The sequence below is a fragment of the Osmerus mordax genome, chromosome 9 (assembly GCF_038355195.1).
Source record: "Osmerus mordax isolate fOsmMor3 chromosome 9, fOsmMor3.pri, whole genome shotgun sequence".
NCBI classification, from domain to species: Eukaryota; Metazoa; Chordata; class Actinopteri; order Osmeriformes; family Osmeridae; genus Osmerus; species Osmerus mordax.
In genome coordinates, this window is record NC_090058.1 from 13,211,875 (window position 1) to 13,233,093 (window position 21,219).

At 46.6% G+C, this 21,219-nt stretch overlaps 1 protein-coding gene across 2 annotated transcripts; it reads left to right on the forward strand.

Annotated features, from left to right (window-relative positions):
• Positions 1 to 2,957: 2,957 nt before the first annotated feature.
• On the forward strand, positions 2,958 to 21,208 carry cnksr1 (connector enhancer of kinase suppressor of Ras 1). 2 transcript variants are annotated; one of them, XM_067243810.1, is made up of 21 exons: positions 2,958 to 3,092; positions 3,911 to 4,068; positions 6,367 to 6,563; positions 7,069 to 7,156; positions 11,237 to 11,278; positions 11,398 to 11,517; positions 11,769 to 11,828; positions 12,455 to 12,523; positions 12,731 to 12,859; positions 14,155 to 14,237; positions 14,492 to 14,601; positions 15,654 to 15,793; positions 16,024 to 16,057; positions 16,387 to 16,562; positions 16,895 to 16,968; positions 17,225 to 17,296; positions 18,000 to 18,073; positions 18,301 to 18,371; positions 18,618 to 18,699; positions 19,047 to 19,231; positions 19,573 to 21,208. In XM_067243810.1, the coding sequence occupies exons 1-21, from the start codon at positions 3,041 to 3,043 to the stop codon at positions 20,002 to 20,004; spliced, it is 2,448 nt and encodes an 815-aa protein (XP_067099911.1). In that variant the 5' UTR covers positions 2,958 to 3,040; the 3' UTR covers positions 20,005 to 21,208. The 2 variants fall into 2 exon arrangements, with proteins under 2 accessions (XP_067099911.1, XP_067099913.1); XM_067243812.1 differs by having other exon boundaries at positions 19,050 to 19,231.
• The last annotated feature ends 11 nt before the right edge of the window (positions 21,209 to 21,219 follow it).

A 21,219-nucleotide genomic window follows, 5' to 3' on the forward strand; every position in this document is an offset into this window, starting at 1 on the left:
AGGTGTATCTGGATGAGAGGGTTAGGGGTGAGCCTGGATGAGAGGGTTAGGGAAGAGCCTGGATGAGAGGGTTAGGTGTATCTGGATGAGAGAGTTAGGGGTGAGCCTGGATGAGAGGGTTAGGGGTGAGCCTGGATGAGAGGGTTAGGGGAGAGCCTGGATGAGAGGGTTAGGTGTATCTGGATGAGAGGGTTAGGGCAGAGCCTGGACGAGAGGGTTAGGTGTATCTGGATGAGAGGGTTAGGGGTGAGCCTGGAGAGAGGGTTAGGGGAGAGCCTGGATGAGAGGGTTAGGGGTGAGCCTGGATGAGAGGGTTAGGGGTGAGCCTGGATGAGAAGGTTAGGGGAGAGCCTGGATGAGAGGGTTAGGGGAGAGCCTGGACGAGAGGGTTAGTTGTATCTGGATTAGAGGGTTAGGGGTGAGCCTGGATGAGAGGGTTAGGGGAGAGCCTGGATGAGAGGGTTAGGGGAGAGCCTGGACGAGAGGGTTAGGGGAGAGCTGACAACATGGTCAAAAACTCTTCCTGTGTACCGTAGAGTTGTGTATAGCAGAGTTGTGTACAACAGTGTCTGACCTCACACTTGCTCTTCTGGATGAATGGGCAAAAATTCCCATAGAAACACTCTTGTAAAGTCGCTCTGGATAAGAGCGTCTTCTAAATGACTAAATGTAATGCAATGTAATGTAAAGATCCATCCCATAAGACTAGAAGCTGTTATAGCTGCAAAGGGGAGAGCAACTAAATATTTAACCCTTGTGCTGCCTTCAGGTCGCATGACCCAAAGGTTCATAACGAACCATCGTTGTGTTTACCCAATTGTAGCCAATTCAAAAACAAATACAAATTATTTTCTTTTAACTTTCGCAATGTGGGGGGTCTGAGACAGCCCAACGGTTAAAAGAAAAAGCTTCACTTTGTTTTTCTATGCGGTAAATTTGTCGCAATACGACGGTGGGTCACAATGACTGATGGGTCAGAATGACCCGAAGATAACACAAGGGTTAAGCCTATGGATTTAGAATAGGATGTCTTAAAAGCTCCTGTTATAATGTGTAGTTGTCCCAATACTTTTGTCTATATACAGCAGTGGAGTTGTGGATAGATGTGTATTGTTTTGTGTAGTTGTGTAAAGTGTGTGTTGTTGTGTATAGTTGTGTACAGTTGTGCGTTGTTGAATGTTGTGCATAGTTGTGGTTGTGCATAGAGTAGCAGAGCTGTCTGTGGACAGTAGCAGGTTGAGACCTGACCCCGAGCTCCTGGTATGTACGAGGGGAGGGGATGGAGGGGAGGGGAGGGGACGGGACGGGAAGGGAAGGGAAGGGAAGGGGAGGGGAGGGGAGGGGAGGGGAGGGGAGGGGAGGGGAGGGGAGGGGAGGGGAGGGGAGGGGAGAAGGGAAGTGTGAGAGGGGAGGGAGGGGAGTGATACCTGTGCAGACCATTTCTTGACCTTGTCCACCAAAATACTGTTAGAACCATGCGCTTCTACAATCTTTGATTTTCTGCTGTACTTCGTAAATGCATTATTCGTATGTCGCTTTTAAACCTGTCAGCAGGGGCGGGGCTACAGGGGCGTGTAGGGAGGGCATGGGCGAGGCTACAGGGGTGAATAAACAAGGGAGGGCTGGAGCAAATGTTTCCTTGAAAGAGGAGGGGTTGATGGTTCCAGTCCTCTTCAAGTCCATTAGGGTCCATACCATGTCACCATGGCTACTGGCCAGGTTCAGAAACTGACCTCATAGTTTTCATTAAATGGTGACTTTCTTCAGTATCTAACCATTAGGCTGTGACACTCAAAGGCAGAACTGATTCCTCATCACACACCCTCCCACTCCCTCCCTCCCTCTCGCTCTCTCGCTCTTTCTCCCTCTGTCAACCTCCCTCTGTCTCCCTCCCTCTCTCTGTATCCTGCCTTCCCGAAAGGACAGACACCAGAGGGTGCTCTTTGATGCCTGCCCTTTCTACCAGCTTTGATTTTTGACTGAAGCACATTCACTACTGACACACACATGCGCACACACACTGACCCAGTACCCCAACACACATGCACACACACACACTGACCCAATACCCTAACACACAATATACAAAGGGGTGAAGAGGGACCCATTTAAACTGAATCCATCTTTTCTCTTTTCTACATGTCTTCATCACCTCTCTCCCTTTTCTGCATCCTCTGTTCCTGCTTGATCAGTTCACTCTTTCTACAGCACTCTCTATACACTCAAACATTCTCTAATTTCACTCGTCTGATACATTTGAATCTGTTGGTCTGCAGTTCATGTAAAATGCCTGCATACAGTAGGACATTTATGCAGGGCTCTCACGTTTTATCAAATGTTTGGCGTGGGGTGCTGGTGATGTTTTCTGATTGGCATTTAACTCTGTATAACTCGAGACATTTACTATCATCTCGGCAGAAATAGTCCTTCAGTGTTCCTGCGCCTCGTCCATTAATTGTATAGCGGGACAAGTTATCCCTTACCTCTCAGCGTGAGAAATGGTTGAAATGTGTGAGAAATACAAGGTGTTGCGTGAGAGCGTGAGAAACGGCTGAAATGGGTGAGTCTCACGGGGAATGCGTGAGACTTCAGAGCCCTGTGCATATGCATGTTTACTAAAATGTTATGTCAATCTTGGATACATTGCGATTATAAAATATAAGGGCCAAACACTATTTGTTTAAGAGGATTACGCCCATACTGCAGGCTAGCGATGATCTGTGCCTGCGCCCCCTATCTTTAACGCTCTGACAGTCTGATGACATTCTAGAGTTTACAGAAAGTTTTGAGCCTTTGGACATTTTCATACTGCGAGCGGTCTAGTCCCGTCAGTCCCGTCTGCACTGCCAGTCTAAGGTGAGAAACAAGTGCAGGTCCAATCGTATTACAGCTCCAGACCCTCCTATTGGCTCCCTGGATGCCTACCTGCGGATGGGAGTGCCCGTCATCATCAGGATGAGCTTCCTGCGCACCTAGGTACAGTCCCGTGAAGAATCCAACTACTGGAAATTGATACAACGTTTCAAGCAGGACTCCAAGCATGGAGCCGATAGCGTCGTGGAGTAAGGACAGAGTCAGCGACTGGCTCGGAGGTAGGCTAAGGTTGTTTTTGGCATTCGCCAAGTGGCTTTATTTAGGATCACACAAGCTGGGTCTTAAATAGAATCTACACAAATCCTTTTGGAAGGGAAGGGTGGAATGAGGAAGTGATCCGAGGCCGTGAAGCAGTGCTGTAACCAAGCAGGTTATAATGCTGCAACAGGCTGCTTGTTGTGGACGCTGGAAACCCGCTTGAAACGATTTGTCGACATAAACTAACTAGTCTACAACACAAGAGAATACAGTACACAACACAGTACTACAACACAGTAATCACACGCTAATCACAACCCATAACAAATATATTTTACTTAAATGGATCATATCAAAACATAAACATTCCATATAGTGAAGCGTGTTGTTGTTACAGAACAAGTAATGTTGATGTGATTTGATATAGGTAATAGGTTGTATTATTGTCACTTTGTTAGTCGGAAACACTAGCGTCTGTGTTTATTTGACCCTAAATACCAAGCATTTATTCGCAGCGAGTAGGAACTAGTCTCAACACCACTGCCTACACATTCAAGAGTTATGCACAAAATCTACCTTCCGCTGGTTTTGTGAAGAGCCGCGAGTTTAGATGAATGCACTTAAATGTTCCATTGACGCTGGAGAGAGATTCGTAGACGGGTGTTTGAAGGATGGAGGCGAATAGGTTAATGGATGATGCGCATACACGGTAATGAGGATCTGATGTAAATTCAGGTGTTCACGTGCACAGTAGTAATTACAGGAGCTGGTAACTTTCAACTGTAGGTCTTTATGATGGACAGCATATTGGTGTGTGTGTGTGTGTGTGTGGTCCCAGGCCTGGACGCCTCACTGCAGCAGTACCATGTGTCAGACTGGCATCTGTGTGGGCTGGACCTGCTGCAGCTCTCCTCCCAGGACCTGGAGAACCTGGGCGTCACCAAGATAGGACATCAGGAGCTCATACTGGAAGCTGTGGAGAAGCTCTGCTCACTGGTCAGTCCACATCCTCCTCTTTTTTTTATCTCCTCCTACTCTTTCCTCCACCTAACCCCTGGTGCTATGAGGTTAGAGTTATACTATATTCTGTTTCTGAGAGGAGGGTTAGTTATATTATACTCTGTTGCTGTGAGGAGGGTTAGTTATACTGTACTCTGTTGCTGTGAGGTTAGAGTTATACTATATTCTGTTTCTGAGAGGAGGGTTAGTTATATTATACTCTGTTGCTGTGAGGAGGGTTAGTTATACTGTACTCTGTTGCTGTGAGGAGGGTTAGTTATACTGTAATCTGTTGCTGTGTGGAGGGTAAATTGAGTCAGGTGGCTGAGCGGTTAGGGAGTCGGGCTAGTAATCTGAAGGTTACCGGGTCGATTCCTGCCTGTGAAAAATGACGTTGTGTCCTTGGGCAAGGCACTTCACCCTACTTGCCTCGGGGGGAATGTCCCTGTACTTACTGTAAGTCGCTCTGGATAAGAGCGTCTTCTAAATGACTAAATGTAAATGTAAGTTATACTATACTTTGTTGCTGTGAGGAGGGTTAGTTATACTATACTCTGTTGCTGTGAGGAGGGTTAGTTATACTATACTCTGGTGATGTGAGGTTATAGTTATACTATATTCTGGGGCTGTGAGGAGAGATGGAGTTATAGTGGGTGAAGCCCGCTGAGACTGTCCTCAGTCACACTCCACCTGCACCTGAAGCAGATTAGTGGAACACAGAATCTAGCCTTGAATACCACTCATGCAAATATGCTGGAAAGGTTTGTGCTCTGTTCCTCACCTCTACTCCCCTGTTGAGCTGTCCTCTCTCCTACCAACACTTGCTACCCCCAAACCTCTGGTCCCCCTGCTGTGTGTACGTGTGTGGGTGTCGTAACAGTGGATGTCAGGAGAGGTCTAAGCCCTTGATCAGCTTACCTGCAGGAGAAACCCTCATTTAGACTGTCTCCATCGTGAGGGGGATGACTGGCTGACGGTGAGCAACGTGCACGTGGGGATGACTGATGACTGAGCCAGGCGTGTGCGGATGTGCGGATGTATGTTTGTGTGTTCTGCGTATGTGTGCGTGTCACGTTCACGCAGTTTAGTTGGAGTCGCTCGAGAGCCTACGTGTTTGTGGGAACAACAGTCACACACTCTGGACTATGATCATGTGGAAAGCACTTAAGGACTGGCTGACATAATGAAGACCCTTGGTAATGAACTATGCATGAACGCTTTGGGGCCACTTGAGGTGAGCTGATGTGTTGTGTGGGAGGAATGGCCCTGGCCTTACTAATTACTCTGCATAACAGACCAGTCCTGTTTCTCTGCATCAATCACTGCACACACACACACACACACACACACACACATGCACACACATACATGCAGAGAACTCCTGGACAGCAATGCAAAAGCAATGATTGTCAATCAGAAAGTAGACCGGCTAGGTTAGGGTTAGAAGACAGGCCAGGTTACGCACCCCTACTGAAGAGACTGCTATGGTACACCGATCAGAGTGTTGTTTGCTATGTGAGTAATGTAGACTCTGTCTGTGTTATAGCTCTCTATGTAGACTGTCTGTGTTTTAGTTCTCTATGTAGACTGTCTGTGTTATAGCTCTCTATGTAGACTGTCTGTGTTTTAGTTCTCTATGTAGACTGTCTGTGTTTTAGTTCTCTATGTAGTCTGTCTGTGTTTTAGTTCTCTATGTAGACTGTCTGTGTTATAGCTCTCTATGTAGACTGTCTGTGTTTTAGTTCTCTATGTAGACTGTCTGTGTTATAGCTCTCTATGTAGACTGTCTGTGTTTTAGTTCTCTATGTAGACTGTCTGTGTTTTAGTTCTCTATGTAGTCTGTCTGTGTTTTAGTTCTCTATGTAGACTGTCTGTGTTATAGCTCTCTATGTAGACTGTCTGTGTTTTAGTTCTCTATGTAGACTGTCTATGCGGATTGATTGCAGTGTGTGAGAGAAGATGCTCATTTGAACCGTCTGCTCTACGTGTGTGTGTGTGCGTGCGTGTGGGGTATGTGTGCGTGTGTAACAGGTGTGAATCGGTGAAACTCACTTCTCAGGTATGTAACAGGCCACCCGCGTCATCGAATAGCTAGCTTTTCTTTGGCGTAGCTGGTAGTGGTTGCGCTTGGGAAGTCAGAGGTGGCAGGTTCGACTCCCGGTGGGAGTGAACAACGGCCCGTACACCTCTGACGGAGCTTGCAAGACCATGTGTATGTATGTGTGCATCCGCTGTGTGTGGTTTGTAAATATGTGCGTGTGTGCGTGTGGTTTGTATGTGTGTGTGTGTTTCCAGACCTATGGTATGGCAGGGGAGAGTCTGCAGAGTCTGACGGAGAAGCTGCGCGCCGTGGCGCACACCCTCCAGATGGGCATCCAGCAGCGCTGGCGGGTCACAACCAGGGATGGCGGCAACCAGCTGCCTGCCAACGTGCTACATGCTGTCCTTGATCTCATCAGTTCCGCCAAAGGCCTCTTCTCTCTGCTCAACCGGTGAGATTTGGTACTGTACTGTACTGCTGGTACTGTAGGTCCTGTGGTAGTGCTGGTACTGCAGATACTGCTGGTATTGTAGGTATTACTGGTTCTGTTTGGACTGCTGGTATTCCTGGCACTGCTGGTCCTGTGGTATTGGTGGTAGTGTTGGTTTTGCTGGTACTGCTGGTACTATTGGTACTGCTGGTAGCAGGTTAAGCCTATTCTGATGTTCTGTTTGCACATGGTCTTGTACTGATCTTGTTTGATTTGTCTTGTGTGCATGTTTTATACTGATATTCACATCTCCCTCTTTCCTCTCTCCTTTCTCATTCTCTATGTCTATCTCCTTGCCTTCTCTCTCCTTCTCTTTCCTCCTCTCCTCTCCTCTCTTCTTCCTTCTTTTCCTACCGTCCATCCCTCTTCCCTCCTCTCCTCTCCTCTTCCCCACCCCTATCCCCCCGTCCTCTCTTGCTCTCTCTCTTCTCCTCCTCCCCCTTCTCCCTTCCTCTCTACTGTGCAGGTACCAGCTATCCCAACGTGGAAACACTCAGCCAGCCAGTCAGAGTATCATCAGCCACTGCAAGGAGCTGGGGGCCACAGTGCAAAAGGTTGGTCTAGCGGGTGGCAGTCTGGAGGAAGAAGAGTGCATGAGGTTGGTCTGGAGGGGGCTGTACATGAAAGGAAGAACACATTACAATACAAGTACATACAGTTGACTTAAAAGGGACTGTTTATCAAAGGTAGATTAAATGAAAATAACAGTTCGCTGACACTAAATGGTGTGTGGTTGTCTCAAGAGGAACCACTATACCAGAGGACACAACTGTCAGAGAGGAACTACAACATTGAGGCTTGGTTTGCTGTTATGTTTTAATAAGCCAAAGAATGAGTTAACTCACAACAACAAGCTCCCGTGTAATGGAGGAGCTTGGGTAATGCATTCTTCATCTCATTCCAGGAATAGTTCAAAGTCCCTGTGCTCTTACGGAGCACATGATGCCCGAGACAAGGGCTTGTTTCTCTCTTGTCTGAGGCAACGAGTTCTTCCTTGAGCTGGTGAAGGTTGACTGTGTCCAGTAGTGAAAATTATAAGAAAATGTTGAGAGAGAAAAGCATCAGACCCAGATATGCTGCTTTGGAAGGAAGGTTAGGGAGGAGTAAGGTGGGAGGAAGAAGGGAGGGAGGAGTAAGGTGGGAGGAAGAAGGGAGGGTGGGAGGGGCAGAGGGGGGAGGGGCAGAGGTGGGGGGGGGGGCAGAGGGAGGAGTAGGGAGGGCTACAGAGGGTTAGGGTTAGGAACCGAGGACTTTCTCCTGCACCACCTGAGAGAGAGCAGCTTTGTGATTGTGTGACAGCAGAATGACAGGGAGAGAGTAGAGGAGGACAGAGTATTAGAGGTGGAGAGAGAAGTAGAGGGTTATAGGGGGATATATTTAGAGGTCTATTCCCAGAACTGGACTCTTGCCTGCTACAGTAGGTACAGCACTCTCTTCTTCAAATCTACATGTATTTTTTTTTTTGTCATTTCATTTATGTTTGTATTCTAGTTTACTGCTACAGTTAAAATGTGAGGAGCTTTACTTGTGTTTGTCCCAAGTTGGTAGAAATGTACAGTTAGTTTTCATTGCTCTTAAGAAATGAACTTGTTGAGTGGCTGGTTTAGTGTAACGAAGTAGAGCCGAGTGGAATTGATATCCACTGTTGATCCATCTTGGTATGACTCCCTTCTAGAACACTCTGTTAGCACTCCAACATTCTGTTTTAGAACGCAATGTTAGTTCTTGAACTGTTGAACTAGAACACATTATTAGGTCTAGAACACACGGTTAGCTCTACAACAGTTAGAATTCAAAAACCAGGCTAACTGTAGAACCGTTAACATGCAAGGTGGGAAATGAGTGTGTGACGAGGTCGAATGGTAACAACAAGTTCTTGAAGGATGTTGATGCCTACTGCCTGGTCTTCCAGCTGAGTCAAACCATGTTCGCTAACAGGTGCTGTCATGAACAGGCTGTTTAATCAGACACTTAAACCTAGTCACTTCCCTGGGCTATTTAGGCAAGAGAGGATCTGTATGTAGGTGATTGCTGGCCATTGTTTAGGCAGATCTTGGTCACTTCCTGTTTTGGGGCTGTGTGTGTGATGACTGCAGAACAGGAGCAGGACAAGACCAATGTATTTAAATGGAATGCGTCATACAGAGAAAGGCTCTGAAAAAGGAACTAGGTTAGTTTGGTATTGTGGTGCTTCACACAGAATGAATGCTAAAGACATCTGAATATAAACTGTTGGTATGTCAGCGTAAATCACACATGTACAGCAATACCAACACATGTACAGTTATACCAACACACATGTACAGCTATTTAAGTAACCATGTACTGCTATTTACAAGTACTGTATATCTCCACGCATGTACAGCTATGGGGAGAGAGGAGGGAGGGGGTGGTATCTACACAGTGGTCTGAGGGAGATGGACGGCAGGAGTCAGTCAGGCCTACTGGAGCTTTCTAAAGCATCGACAGCCCCAAAGGAACCAAAGTCCACCAGAGACCGGTGGCCCCATGGAGGCACTGACTCCTTTACAGGATGTTTATGAACTCGAACATGGAGAGAGAACGCTGACAATTCCCAACTGGCAGCTCTGGTCCTCTGGACCTCTGAACACACAGATACAGGGTCAATAATACTTAACCCTGTGGTACTGCTCTGTCAACAGCAGGGTTAAGGGGGGAGGTGGAGTAGCGGAGGAGGAGGGGGAGGGAGGGAGGAGGAAGGGGAGGGGAGGAGGGGAAGAGGAGGAGACATTCAGCACCACTAATGTGCTCTTTGTGTTCAAACTGTTACTTATAAAACAAAACAGACATGTATGTGTGCACGTGTGTGCGCGTGTTAGTGTGTGTGTGTGTGTTAGCAATGTTACATGTGCAGAACACAGAGCATGCTATTCAACCCACACACTCTGTTTCCTAGACAACCAAAGACACCCGTTGGATCACACACACACAGTCTCACTTGACCAAACTATTAAACCATCTTTCATAGATGGCTGCTTGCCCTTCCCTCTCACTCCCTGGCGCACACACACACACAAATGTGTACACACACATACACACACACATTTATGTATGCATACACACACAAGTATACACGTGTAAACACACATGCTCTTTTACGCGCACACACACAAAAATGCAACACATGCGTACACATAAACTCTTGCCTCTTGACCTTATTCTGCTGATTGTAAACTAGAGGAGGAACCTAGAGTGTGTGTATGCGTGTGTGTGCGTGTGTAGGTGTTACTCTGTGGTTCCTAGATCTGTAGTGGCACCCCAGGTTCCTGGTTCCGTGAACAGGATTAGCTATGACCTGATGTTAGTTTCCTCCAGGATCACAACGACTCGTATTGAGAGACTTGTTGCTCTTGTTGGTTAGTTGTAAAGGTTTTAAATTCTTGTACTTGCTGTGAAATATTTTACTGTTGATTTTTCTACAGGTACACGCTTGCACTTTTTGAGTTTCATGTTGTTTAATTGTAACTTGTTTAACTACATGCTGTTATGGTTCTTCCCTTTGGCACTTATTTGGTTTTTCACAATGTATGCTTCATGTTTTGGCTGCTCGCAATGTTTGGGGCTATCTCGTTGTTATGATCAGTGACCTATGCTCTTTTGTAAAGCTCTCTCTTAGAAATCGCTTTGGATAAAAGCGTCTGCTAAATGCATAAATGTAAATGTAAATGATATGTTCATTCATGATACGTCACATAAGAAACTGAAGACCAGTGGTCAAGATAAACACTCTTTCATTGGGGTGTTACATGTTTTCTCGCCCTTCCACAGTCCCTCTCTCCCACACTCTCTCACTCACTCTCCCTTCCTTTCTCCCTCTCTCTGACTCTCTCGCCCCCCCCTCCCCCTCCCCAAAGCCCAGTCTCAACAAGCCTGTAATTATCCCACTAATCCCACCATTCACTATCCTACCCACACTAGGGTTCACAGGATTTATATTTCCTCTTTCTCTATATATCTTACACACATACAGTGTATACACTTACATACATTAAACACTGAGAAACTGTTCAAAGGTGGATTTACGTTTGTCAGCCGACTGAGTTATATGTTCATATCAACTATCGACTGTCACCTTTTGTCTGACTGTATTATTGTGTGTGTGTGAGGGAGGGGAAAGTAGATTGGTTCTGCCAAACGGTGACCTGAACGGAATGTTTCAGTGCTAGGGATTGTGGTTATTGCAGTACTGGTGACTGACCTAGCTTAAGGTTCATTTCTTCTTTCTCTCAGTGATGAGACAAACGGAGACATCATCTGATCAATGACAAAGTCAGCATAACAGCCCACTAACATACCAATCTACAACCATACCAGCTTATCAGCATTCCGGTATACCAGCCTACTAGCCTACCAATCTCTCAGTCTACTAGTTTACCAGCCAAGTACCAAACTAGTGTTCTATGACACTAGCCTCCCAGCCTACAAGCAAACTAGGTTAGAAGGTTGACAGGACTGTCACTGACTCTCTCCCTGTCTTCTCCCTCGTCTGTCTCCTCTTCTCTCTTTTGTCTCTTCTCCTGTCTCCTCTTTTTCCTATCCTGTCTCCTTCTGTCTCTCTCCTCTCCCCTGTCTTTCTCTCTCTGTCTCCTGTCCTTTCTCTCCTCTCCCACCAGGACACTACTGTCTATGAGAAAGAAAAGGACATCATTGCAATTGTAAGTATATTTATACATCTTTACTGTGTCAGTCATTTAATTGATAACATCTAATCAACTTTATTGGCATCAATGACTTCCTGTGCATTCAGATTTGTGTGTGTGTGTGATCCCCTCAGTGTCGTCAGCTGGTGGCTGTGTGTGACGACATCCTATGCTCCTGCCCTGACGCGCTCCTCAGCCACACCGCTCAGCTAGAGAGTGTGGATCTGGTCCCAGTCTCCCCCGGCGACAACCTGGTACAATCCTATACAATTCCTATTAAAAAAACCTGCTGGCTGCTCTGATTAACCAACCAGTCCAGCTGGTTTTTAAAGGGGTGTCTTTACCTACCCAGCCAGACTATTCTCACACATGTAAACACGCACACTCTGTACGAGTAAAGCATGTTGGAACATGCCAGAAACTTCTCTGAAACCACAGATTCTGGGAGACGCTTCAATGCAGGTGGTTGTATTCCCTAATGAATGTGTGCGTCCCTCTCTCTCAGGGCATAGAGATCACCTCCACTCCGTCCAGTCATCATTACGTCACCGGGACTGTTGCTGAGGTCTGTCTCTCTCTATTCTAAAGATCATGTGACTCGTTATAATGACCACAAAGGATCACATTCTGTATTGTAGCATGGTGCTAACCATGGTGCTAACCATGGTGCCAACCACCTACTAACATTACCCAGTGAGGAAGGCATTAGGAGTAGGAATAGCTAACGATGATGCTCGGAATCTCTGTGTGTCTGTGCATCTGTGGCTCAATTATCTCTTACTTTGTAACAAAGGCCATATTTTAAAAATATGATTGGATGTTATAGGTTGTATACTTAATTGTTTCCATTGTGCTTTATTATTAATAGAAAAACATGGAGATTGCCAAAGTAGCGGAAAGTCGCCAGATTTGGATATAGTCACTGCATAGGAATTGTTTTCACTAGGCAATATAACAACTCACAAATTATCAAGAAAGTCACAGCTTTCTAGCTCGCTATCTTGGGAGAGATCCTTGCAACTATTTGGCTTGTGTTGTTTGCGGTTCTGACTAAAACTACAATGTCAAGCTTACCTCAGTTGCGTGTCAACAGCAATAACTGTGTTATAGATTAAAGAATATAACGGAAAAAAATAATTACATTAATTGCATAGCCCATAAGGTACCCACTCACTGGTCTTGCTCTCCCAGTCGCCTGCAGACTGCTGTGAGAAGATCCTGGCAGGTGATGAGGTCATTAAAGTCAACAACCAGATAGTGGTGAGTTCTGTCTGTCTGCCTGTTTGTCTACCTGCCTTTGTTCCTGTCTACCTATCTACCTGCCTATCTACCTGCCGTTTTGCCTATCTTCCTGTCTGTCTACCTGTCTGTCTGTGTCTGTCTGTCTGTGTCTGTCTGCCAGCTTGTCTGTCTGTCTGTTTGTCTGTCGGATGTTAAAAATAATACCAAGCTCCCTTGCACCTCCAGGTGGGTTGGAGCAGGGCCAACCTGGTGAAGAAACTACAGGAGAATCCTAAAGGAGTGACGCTGGTTCTCAAGAAGGTTCCTGGTTCCGCTCAACGCAAAAATAGCAAAACCTTACAGACCTCCACTCAGGTACACACATGCAAGCACACAGATGCACACACAAACACCCACGCAGCTACACGCACAGACACAAATAGATAGATGTACGCGTACACATACACACTAGCGTGGAGGCCTTCTCAATACAAGGTGCAATGTGGAGCTGGTCCCCACTTTGCTTCTGTAACTGCCTCCAGGGTAAAGGCAGTTCTGTAACTGCCTCCAGGGGGAAGGTAGTTCTTTAACTGCCTCCAGGGGAAAGGCAGTTCTGTAACTGCCTTCAGGGGAAAGGCAGTTCTGTAACTGCCTCCAGGGGAAAGGCAGTTCTGTAACTGCCTCCAGGGGGAAGGTAGTTCTGTAACTGCCTTCAGGGGAAAGGCAGTTCTATAACTGCCTCCAGGGGGAAGGCAGTTCTGTAACTGCCTTCAGGGGAAAGGCAGTTCTGTAACTGCCTCCAGGGGAAAGGCAGTTCTGTAACTGCCTCCAGGGGGAAGGTAGTTCTGTAACTGCCTCCAGGGGGAAGGTAGTTCTTTAACTGCCTTCAGGGGGAAAGTAGTTCTGTAACTGCCTCCAGGGGGAAGGTAGTTCTGTAACTGCCTCCAGGGGGAAGGTAGTTCTGTAACTGCCTTCAGGGGAAAGGCAGTTCTATAACTGCCTCCAGGGGGAAGGCAGTTCTGTAACTGCCTTCAGGGGAAAGGCAGTTCTGTAACTGCCTCCAGGGGAAAGGCAGTTCTGTAACTGCCTCCAGGGGGAAGGTAGTTCTGTAACTGCCTCCAGGGGGAAGGTAGTTCTTTAACTGCCTTCAGGGGGAAAGTAGTTCTGTAACTGCCTCCAGGGGAAAGGTAGTTCTGGGATGGATCTCTTCTGGAAGTCCAATAGAACACTAATGCCGGATTTGCTTCCATGCAGCTGCAAGAGCATTAGGGAGGTTGGTCTATGATTGGGCAATCAAGTGTAGCTTACAGACAGAGTTAGAATTCATTCCAAAGGTGATGGTGGTCAGGGATTTGTGCAGACCAGTCCAATTCTTCCATGCCAAATTGGAGGGGCAGTTTTGTGCTCTTGTGGCTGAATGAACCAAATCCTGCATGACAACTCCACAGAGCACCATGTGCCCAAAGCCCCGAGGAAAAAAACAACCGAAAAAAACAATCCACATGACCTTCCCTCCTCACCACACACACACACACACAAACAACCACACACACACACACAGGGACACCCACACACAAACACACACTACAAACACAAGCTGACTGTGTCAGTTGGGAGCTAACCTCGATAGGAGTAGTGGGAGTTCACATGGTGTGTTCTTTTGCTCTTAGAGGGAGAAAGAGGACGAGGAAGACAACCCGAGACATTCCATATTTGATCGAGTCACAGCCTCTGTCCGGTCCCTGTCATTCAGGTGAGTACATCAACATCTACCCTGTCATCTCACAAACCAATTTGTATGAGGGGAGATAGAGAAGGTGTGATGCACCCTGGTAGATGAGAATGTTTTGAGTGGAAACGTCCTGTATAAACCCTGTTCCTTTTCTTCCTATTTCTCCTCTTCCTGTCCCTCCACTTCTTGTCCCTCCTCTTCCTGTCCCTCCACTTCCTGTCCCTCCACTTCCTGTCCCTCCACTTCCTGTCCCTTCACTTCCGGTCCCTCCTCAGGTCAGCCATCCAGGGACCACCACATAGCCAGCCTGTTGGACAGGAGGAGTCTGAGCTACCAGGTGATACGAGATTGGACAACATTGTGACTTCTCAACTGGCTGCTACAGGTAATATAAGAGAACACATATTTACACAGATATCACACAATAAAAAAAAGAACCCTCTTTATTGTTTTTATTTATTTACACTGAACCAAACGAAGGTGTCCGTGTGATGTTACATCCGGTAACATCCAGTTTGTTTACTATTTAGTTGCTAGTGAGCATCGTCATGTGTTGCTAGTGAGCACCTCAAACCTAGCCACCTTGCAACAGTTAGCAAGCTCTGACTAAAGTACCAGCTACAGTTTACGCTTACAGGTAGCCATTCAAAGTTAGCCGACGCATTTATCATTTATCATTTATACAACTCTGTGAGTACAGAAAATAATGGTTGGTCAACATATTTTCTTCCCTATTGTTTGAGAAAATTCAATCTTATTATGGCTGACTGCTGCTGTGACTTCATGTCACCAACTCTACTTGCAATATTTGCAACAACGGATGGTGCACTTTAAACACTCATTTCATTTCTTATTTTATTCTGACTGTATATATTTATATATTTTTCTCTCTTTTTAGTGTTTTATTGTAATTATGTGGAAGGAAGACATTGCAATATAATAATTTCATTGTACAGAGTAACTTTGTTAACTGTACACATGACAATAAATATCTTGAATCTTTAATCTTACTTGCTGCTAATCAAAATTCTCACTGTCCTTGATGAACCGCTGATAAGTGAGTAACGTTGAAATAACGACAAAGGGAGGGAGGGAGGAAAGAGTCCAGGTTATTGATTGGATATTGCGGATAGCTTCCTGATTTTGATGCAGCTGTCAAACAGACCTGCTTTTGCAGCAGATAGGCAAAATGTTGTGAAATACTAAAACTACAGTTTTCACTCAGCAATTTTTGGTAGGGATCATTTGTGTTTACGTGGCTTTGGTAGGAACATATGTGTAGCCGATGTGAATATTTTCTTTCTGTACTTGTGTGTGGTTTGTATATCTAAGATGTTCTGGGTAAGATGTTCTGTGTATCTGAGGCTTGTTGTGTGTATTTTGATGATCATAATAATCATACAACACAATAATGGCTGTGTTGTGTTTGTCTACCAGGGGGCCCTGAAGAGCTGGATGGGGAGTGGCTCTTGCCCGGGTCAAGAACCAGCTCTGTGTCACAAAGAAGTCCTTCCCCACGAGCCCTGGAGCTGGGACGAGCCAGCATTAGTTCTTGTCCTGAGATGGGCATGCCCAAGGTAGGACCACTGACCGGAAACTGGGCTGATGTGGTCCGCCGTCAGTGATGGGAAAGACTGAAGCATGAACACTCAACCTTGGGACTAACCTTAACCCCAATGGAAACCTCAACCCTAGGAGTAACCTTAACCCCATTGGCAACCTCAATCCTAGGAGTAACCTAACCGTGACCCTCATATTAACCTTAACCCTGATGGTAACCTTAACCCTGTCCTTACCTTTTATTCAGGAGGACAAGGAGACTAAGAAGTCCTCTGTAAAAGGTACGTTCTTTCTAAATGTTGTTCTTATTCACTCACCCAAAGCATTTCAAAACATCTCTATTACATAGGTTTCTGTGCTCTGCTCTACTGTACTGCAATCTACTGTACTGTACTCTACTGTACTCGACTCTACTGTAATGATCTTGACTGTACTTTGCTCTGCTGTACTCTACTGTGCTCTACTGCACTGTACTCCATTGTCCTGGACTCCACTTTACAGTACTTTAATCTACTCTGCTGTACTCTACGGTGCTCTACTGCACTGTACTGTACTCTACTGTACTCAACCTTGCTTTTCTCTAATGTACTCTACTCTACCGTACCCTCAGGTATGACCACGGCCCTGAGCCGGAGGCGTGTGTCGTGTCGGGAGCTGGGCAGCGCTGACTGCGACGGCTGGCTCTGGAAGAAGAGGAAGGAGAACAGTGTCTTCCTGACGCAGAAGTGGCAGCGCTTCTGGTTTGTCCTCAAAGGACCCTCCCTCTACTGGTACAACACCCCCCAGGTGAGTCCCCTGGTCACCCCGTTCTCTACTGGTCACTCCGTTCACTACTAGTCACCCCTCCCTCTACTAGTACAATATAACATCCCTGTTGCAGCTAGTCACCCTAGTGTGTTATTGTTGTATTGCCGTGTTGTGGTTGTGTAGTGTTGTAGTTGTCAGGGTTATGATGTGTTGTGTTGCGGCTGTCATGGTGTTGGTGTGTTGCGGTTGTTGTGGTGTTGGTGTGATTTTTATAGTGTATTATGTTGTAGTTGTCATGGTGATGGTGTGTTGTGGTTGTCATGGTTATGGTGTGTTATAATTCTCATGGTTACGGTGTCTTGTGTCTACAGGAGGAGAAGGCTCAGGGTTTGGTCCAGATCGCCAGCTACAATATAGAGAGTGCTGGAGAACACAAACGGAAGAAGTGAGTATCTGTGTGTGTGTGTGTGTGTGTGTGTGTGTGTGTGTGTGTGTGTGTGTGTGTGTGTACAAACATCCCTTCATCACTTTTTTGAGAGAGGGAGAGAAAGTAACAGAACACTGATAGATCGTTCTAGATAAATCGTTTTAATCTCCCCCAGGCCTGACCATGTGCAGGGTTCCACTAACTCCAGATAGATAGTCTAGGCTCTAGTACCACTAGCAGATAGATTGTTAATTTTGTCTCTCTGTGTGTTCAGTGTTTTTCAGATGTGCCACCAGCGCTTCCAGAACTTCATCTTTGCAGCCGAGAATGTTACTGACATGAGCAAGTGAGTGTGACAAATTATAAACACAAGCATTGTGCTGTCGGACACAAGAGCTTTGTATCTCTGTCGGTGCTTCTTTTCTGTCAGTCTCTGCCTATATCTCTCCCTCCTCTCTATCTCTCTGTCATTCTCTCGGGCACGTCCAAGACCACCTTGAGTCTGGCTGACAAAAGGTCAGTATTTTACATAAACCATATCTTTTACAGAAACATATCTTACATAAACCTGGAAGAAACACAGCTGGTGTCACTGTCTACTCTCTACAATGGCACCATACACACCCACGCATGTACTCACTCACACACACTCACACAGGAGCGTTCCTACCTGGACAGGGTCACATCGCCCCCTGCTGGTGGCCTGCTAAAGCTTCAACAGTCACGGTTGAAAACCTACACCCATTCATTGAGTCGGTACAGTCTAATCATCTGCTCCTCCCCCTTTAAGTGTCGGTGCAGAAAAGGATACTCTGATTTGTTATCAAGGCCTATTACTCATGTAATTACACTGTAAAAAGAGCTTTCTACATTTAACATTTTAGCAGATGCTTTTCTCCACAGGCACAAATAGTGCTCATAGAAAGCTCAACAGAAAATCAAAGATCAGAAGTGCATCATTCAATATTTCTGTATTTTAGCAGACACATGCAGGAAAAGGACACATCTAGTCTATCTGCTGAGTCTCTGTTTCTATCTCTGGTGTCCAGGTGGATCAACTTTCTGATTGCTGCCATTCAGAAGCACAAGAAGTTCCACAAAATTCCTCCTGACAGCGAGGAAGGTAGAACGCCATCCACATTCACTCATCCTTCACATCTAACCAATCATGTTCACTCATCCTTCACATCTAACCAATCATGTCCACGCTTCCTCCACAAATAACCTGTCACATCCTCATCCTCCACATCTAACCAACCATGTTTACTCATCTGTTCATGCCCTCCCTCCCACTTGTATTAAGAGTAAAGATGTGGAGAGATAGTAAAGCTTGTCCTTGTCTCCTGTTAGAATGTTACAGCGAGACGGAGTCAGAGGAGGAAGACACTCCATCACCACGCAGAAGACGGAAGATCACCACGGTGAACACACTGCACTATGCACACATACACATACACACACACAGCACTATGCACACACAAACACACTGCACTATGCACGCATACACACACTGCACTATGCACGCACACACACAAGGAAAACAATGCCAGTAGTATTCCGGGGAGGCAGAGCGCTGCCCCCTAGTGGCTGCTGGCCGGCCATGTGAGTGACACTGAGGAGGCCCTGCTGCCTGGTGGAGGGAACTTAACGAGGGATGTCGTCCACAGAAACCCCAGCCCAGCACACTTCCTCGGACAAAGGCCAAGAAAAACAAGACGACAGCACTCCCCACCCCTGCCAAAGCCACAGGTAGAGTACACACCTCTCTCTCCCCTCTCTAACTCCTCTATCTACAGTGTTTCCTCTCTCTCCCCTCATTCACAAGATGGTTGTAGCAACTCCAGATAATAGGTATATATCAGTGAATATTGTTATCTGATGGAGGTTTTAATCTGGCAGTTTCTGAATACTGGTATGTCGACGCTGTAGTCTTCCTGTCTCTCTCTAATGAACACTAACGAGACCCTCCAGACGGCAGGTTTAAATACGCCTCCCTACCTCATAGCTTACTCAAACACCCTCCTCTCTCTCTTCTACACTCTTTCTCCTGTTCTCTCTCCTCCTCGCCACTCATTGTCTGACGCCCCCTCACCCAGCAGGGGCGCCTGAAGACGAGATGGGGGTTCTGTTCCACAGGCTGAAGGAGGGTGGGGTGTCTCTGATTGGTCAGGACCAGCCTCAGACACATGACCACTTCCGCAAGTCCTTCATCCGCAGGAACAAGAACCCGGTCATCAACGAGAAGGCCCACACGCTGCGTGCCCTACAGAGCACGCTCAAGGTAGGCCCACACCCTGTACCTCCTACAGAGCACGCTCCAGTTAGGCCCACACCCTGTACCTCCTACAGAGCACGCTCAAGGTAGGCCCACACCCTGTACCTCCTACAGAGCATGCTCAAGGTAGGCCCACACCCTGTACCTCCTACAGAGCACGCTCAAGGTAGGCCCACACCTTGTACCTCCTACAGAGCACGCTCCAGTTAGGCCCACACCCTGTACCTCCGACAGGGCACGCTCAGTTTCGCTAGTGATGGAGGACTGTTTCTCTGTCTAATGATGTCTCTAGTAGTGGAGGACTGTGTCTCTGATGATGTCTCTAGTAACGCTCGGTTGTCTTGCAGGCTAAAGAGGCAGAGCTGCAGATCATCAACAAGGTTCTAGAAGACTCCGAGCTGACAGCTGCAAAGTTTCGCCAGTGGAAGCAGATCAATGAGCATCTGTCCCTAGAGATTGAAAAGCTGGCACTTCAACCCAGAAAGGCCTCCACAGCCAAGGACATGCCCCTGGCGACGGTCTCCACAGGTAATGACGCACCCATAGCAACAGTCTCCACAGGCACTGACACACTTCCGGATACGAGCTTTAGTGATGGGGAGCAGCTGGTGGATGCAGAACCCTCAGTTCCCCTGGAGAACGTGGTCAGCCGGGCCCTAGAACCCCAGGAGGGGACGGAGCTGTCTGGGTCTGGTTTCACAGACGCACAGAGCAGCCGTGACTCAGCCTTCACCCCTGACACAGCTCGCCCCTCCAGTGAGAACTACTTCTACATATGAGACGCCGGGGCTCAGAGAGGGAGGGAATCACAGCAGCCTTCTGCCTCCCTCTCCAGATGGAGCCTTGTTGCTGAGATCAAATCAGGACCTCAGGGTGTAGGTGGGGTCAACCAAAGTAGATGACCCTCTTCAAACTTCAAGAAGCCTCTGCTTTGAGAAGGAGCTGGCCTTGCAGTAGGCTTCTTGGCCTCTGTACTTCTCATGAGACGCCATCTGGCAGCCCTGCTGCTGAGGAGGTCTATAGCGGGCTGGTACGGACTGATACGCCCTCAACACATATACTGCCAAGCAGAATGCTAATTCAATTGAACATAGCTTTAACGTAATCACTGTAATAACTGAGTAACTGTGAGTGTTTAATGTAGTTGCTGATCCGGAGTATTCCCACTGAAACACCCTAGCATGCGGATACTGGCTCAGTGTCTCAGTCTCTAGGGGAACAGACTCAATGCCTCTGTCTCCAGGGGTACTGACTCAGTGTCTCAGTCTCCAGGGGAACAGAGTCAGTATCTCTGTCTCCAGGGGAACAGACTTAGTGTCTCTGTCTCCAGGGGTACTGACTCAGTGTCCCTGTCTCCAGGGGAACAGAGTCAGTATCTCTGTCTCCAGGGGTACTGACTCAGTGTCTCTGTCTCCAGGGGAACAGACTCAGTGTCTCTGTCTCCAGGGGAACAGACTCAGTGTCTCTGTCTGTCTCCAGGGTGTGTATGATGATGTTATCAGCTGACTTCTAGTAGCAGTATTTTTTATAAAGGAAAAAAAAACATGATTCAAAAGAAATTCACAGTTTGTTGATAGATACTGTATACCTATGTTTATGGGATTTTAAGGTTGTTTTAAATTTCTACATAAAAGATAAAAACATTTGCTGACGAATATCTGCTAACAATACCTTCCTTTTAGCCTATTATGTTGATGCCATGTAACAAAGATACACTGTTATAATCTACTAGCCTGTTGTCATAGAAGCTTTTAAACAGTAGTTTCCTCAGGTAGAGTGGCTGAATCTTGTTAATGGGGTGATGCTATGTCATGCTATGAGGATAACAGTAGATTGGTGATACTTTACCCAGTGTTGATGATAAAGTATTCATGAGGCATTTATTCAACATTAATATGCATGTTCCAAATTATTTCTGAGTTCAAATGTATTTCTTTGAGTACATATCATTTGTGACATGTTTATAAATTACATGCTTATAAAGGTTGTGTAAA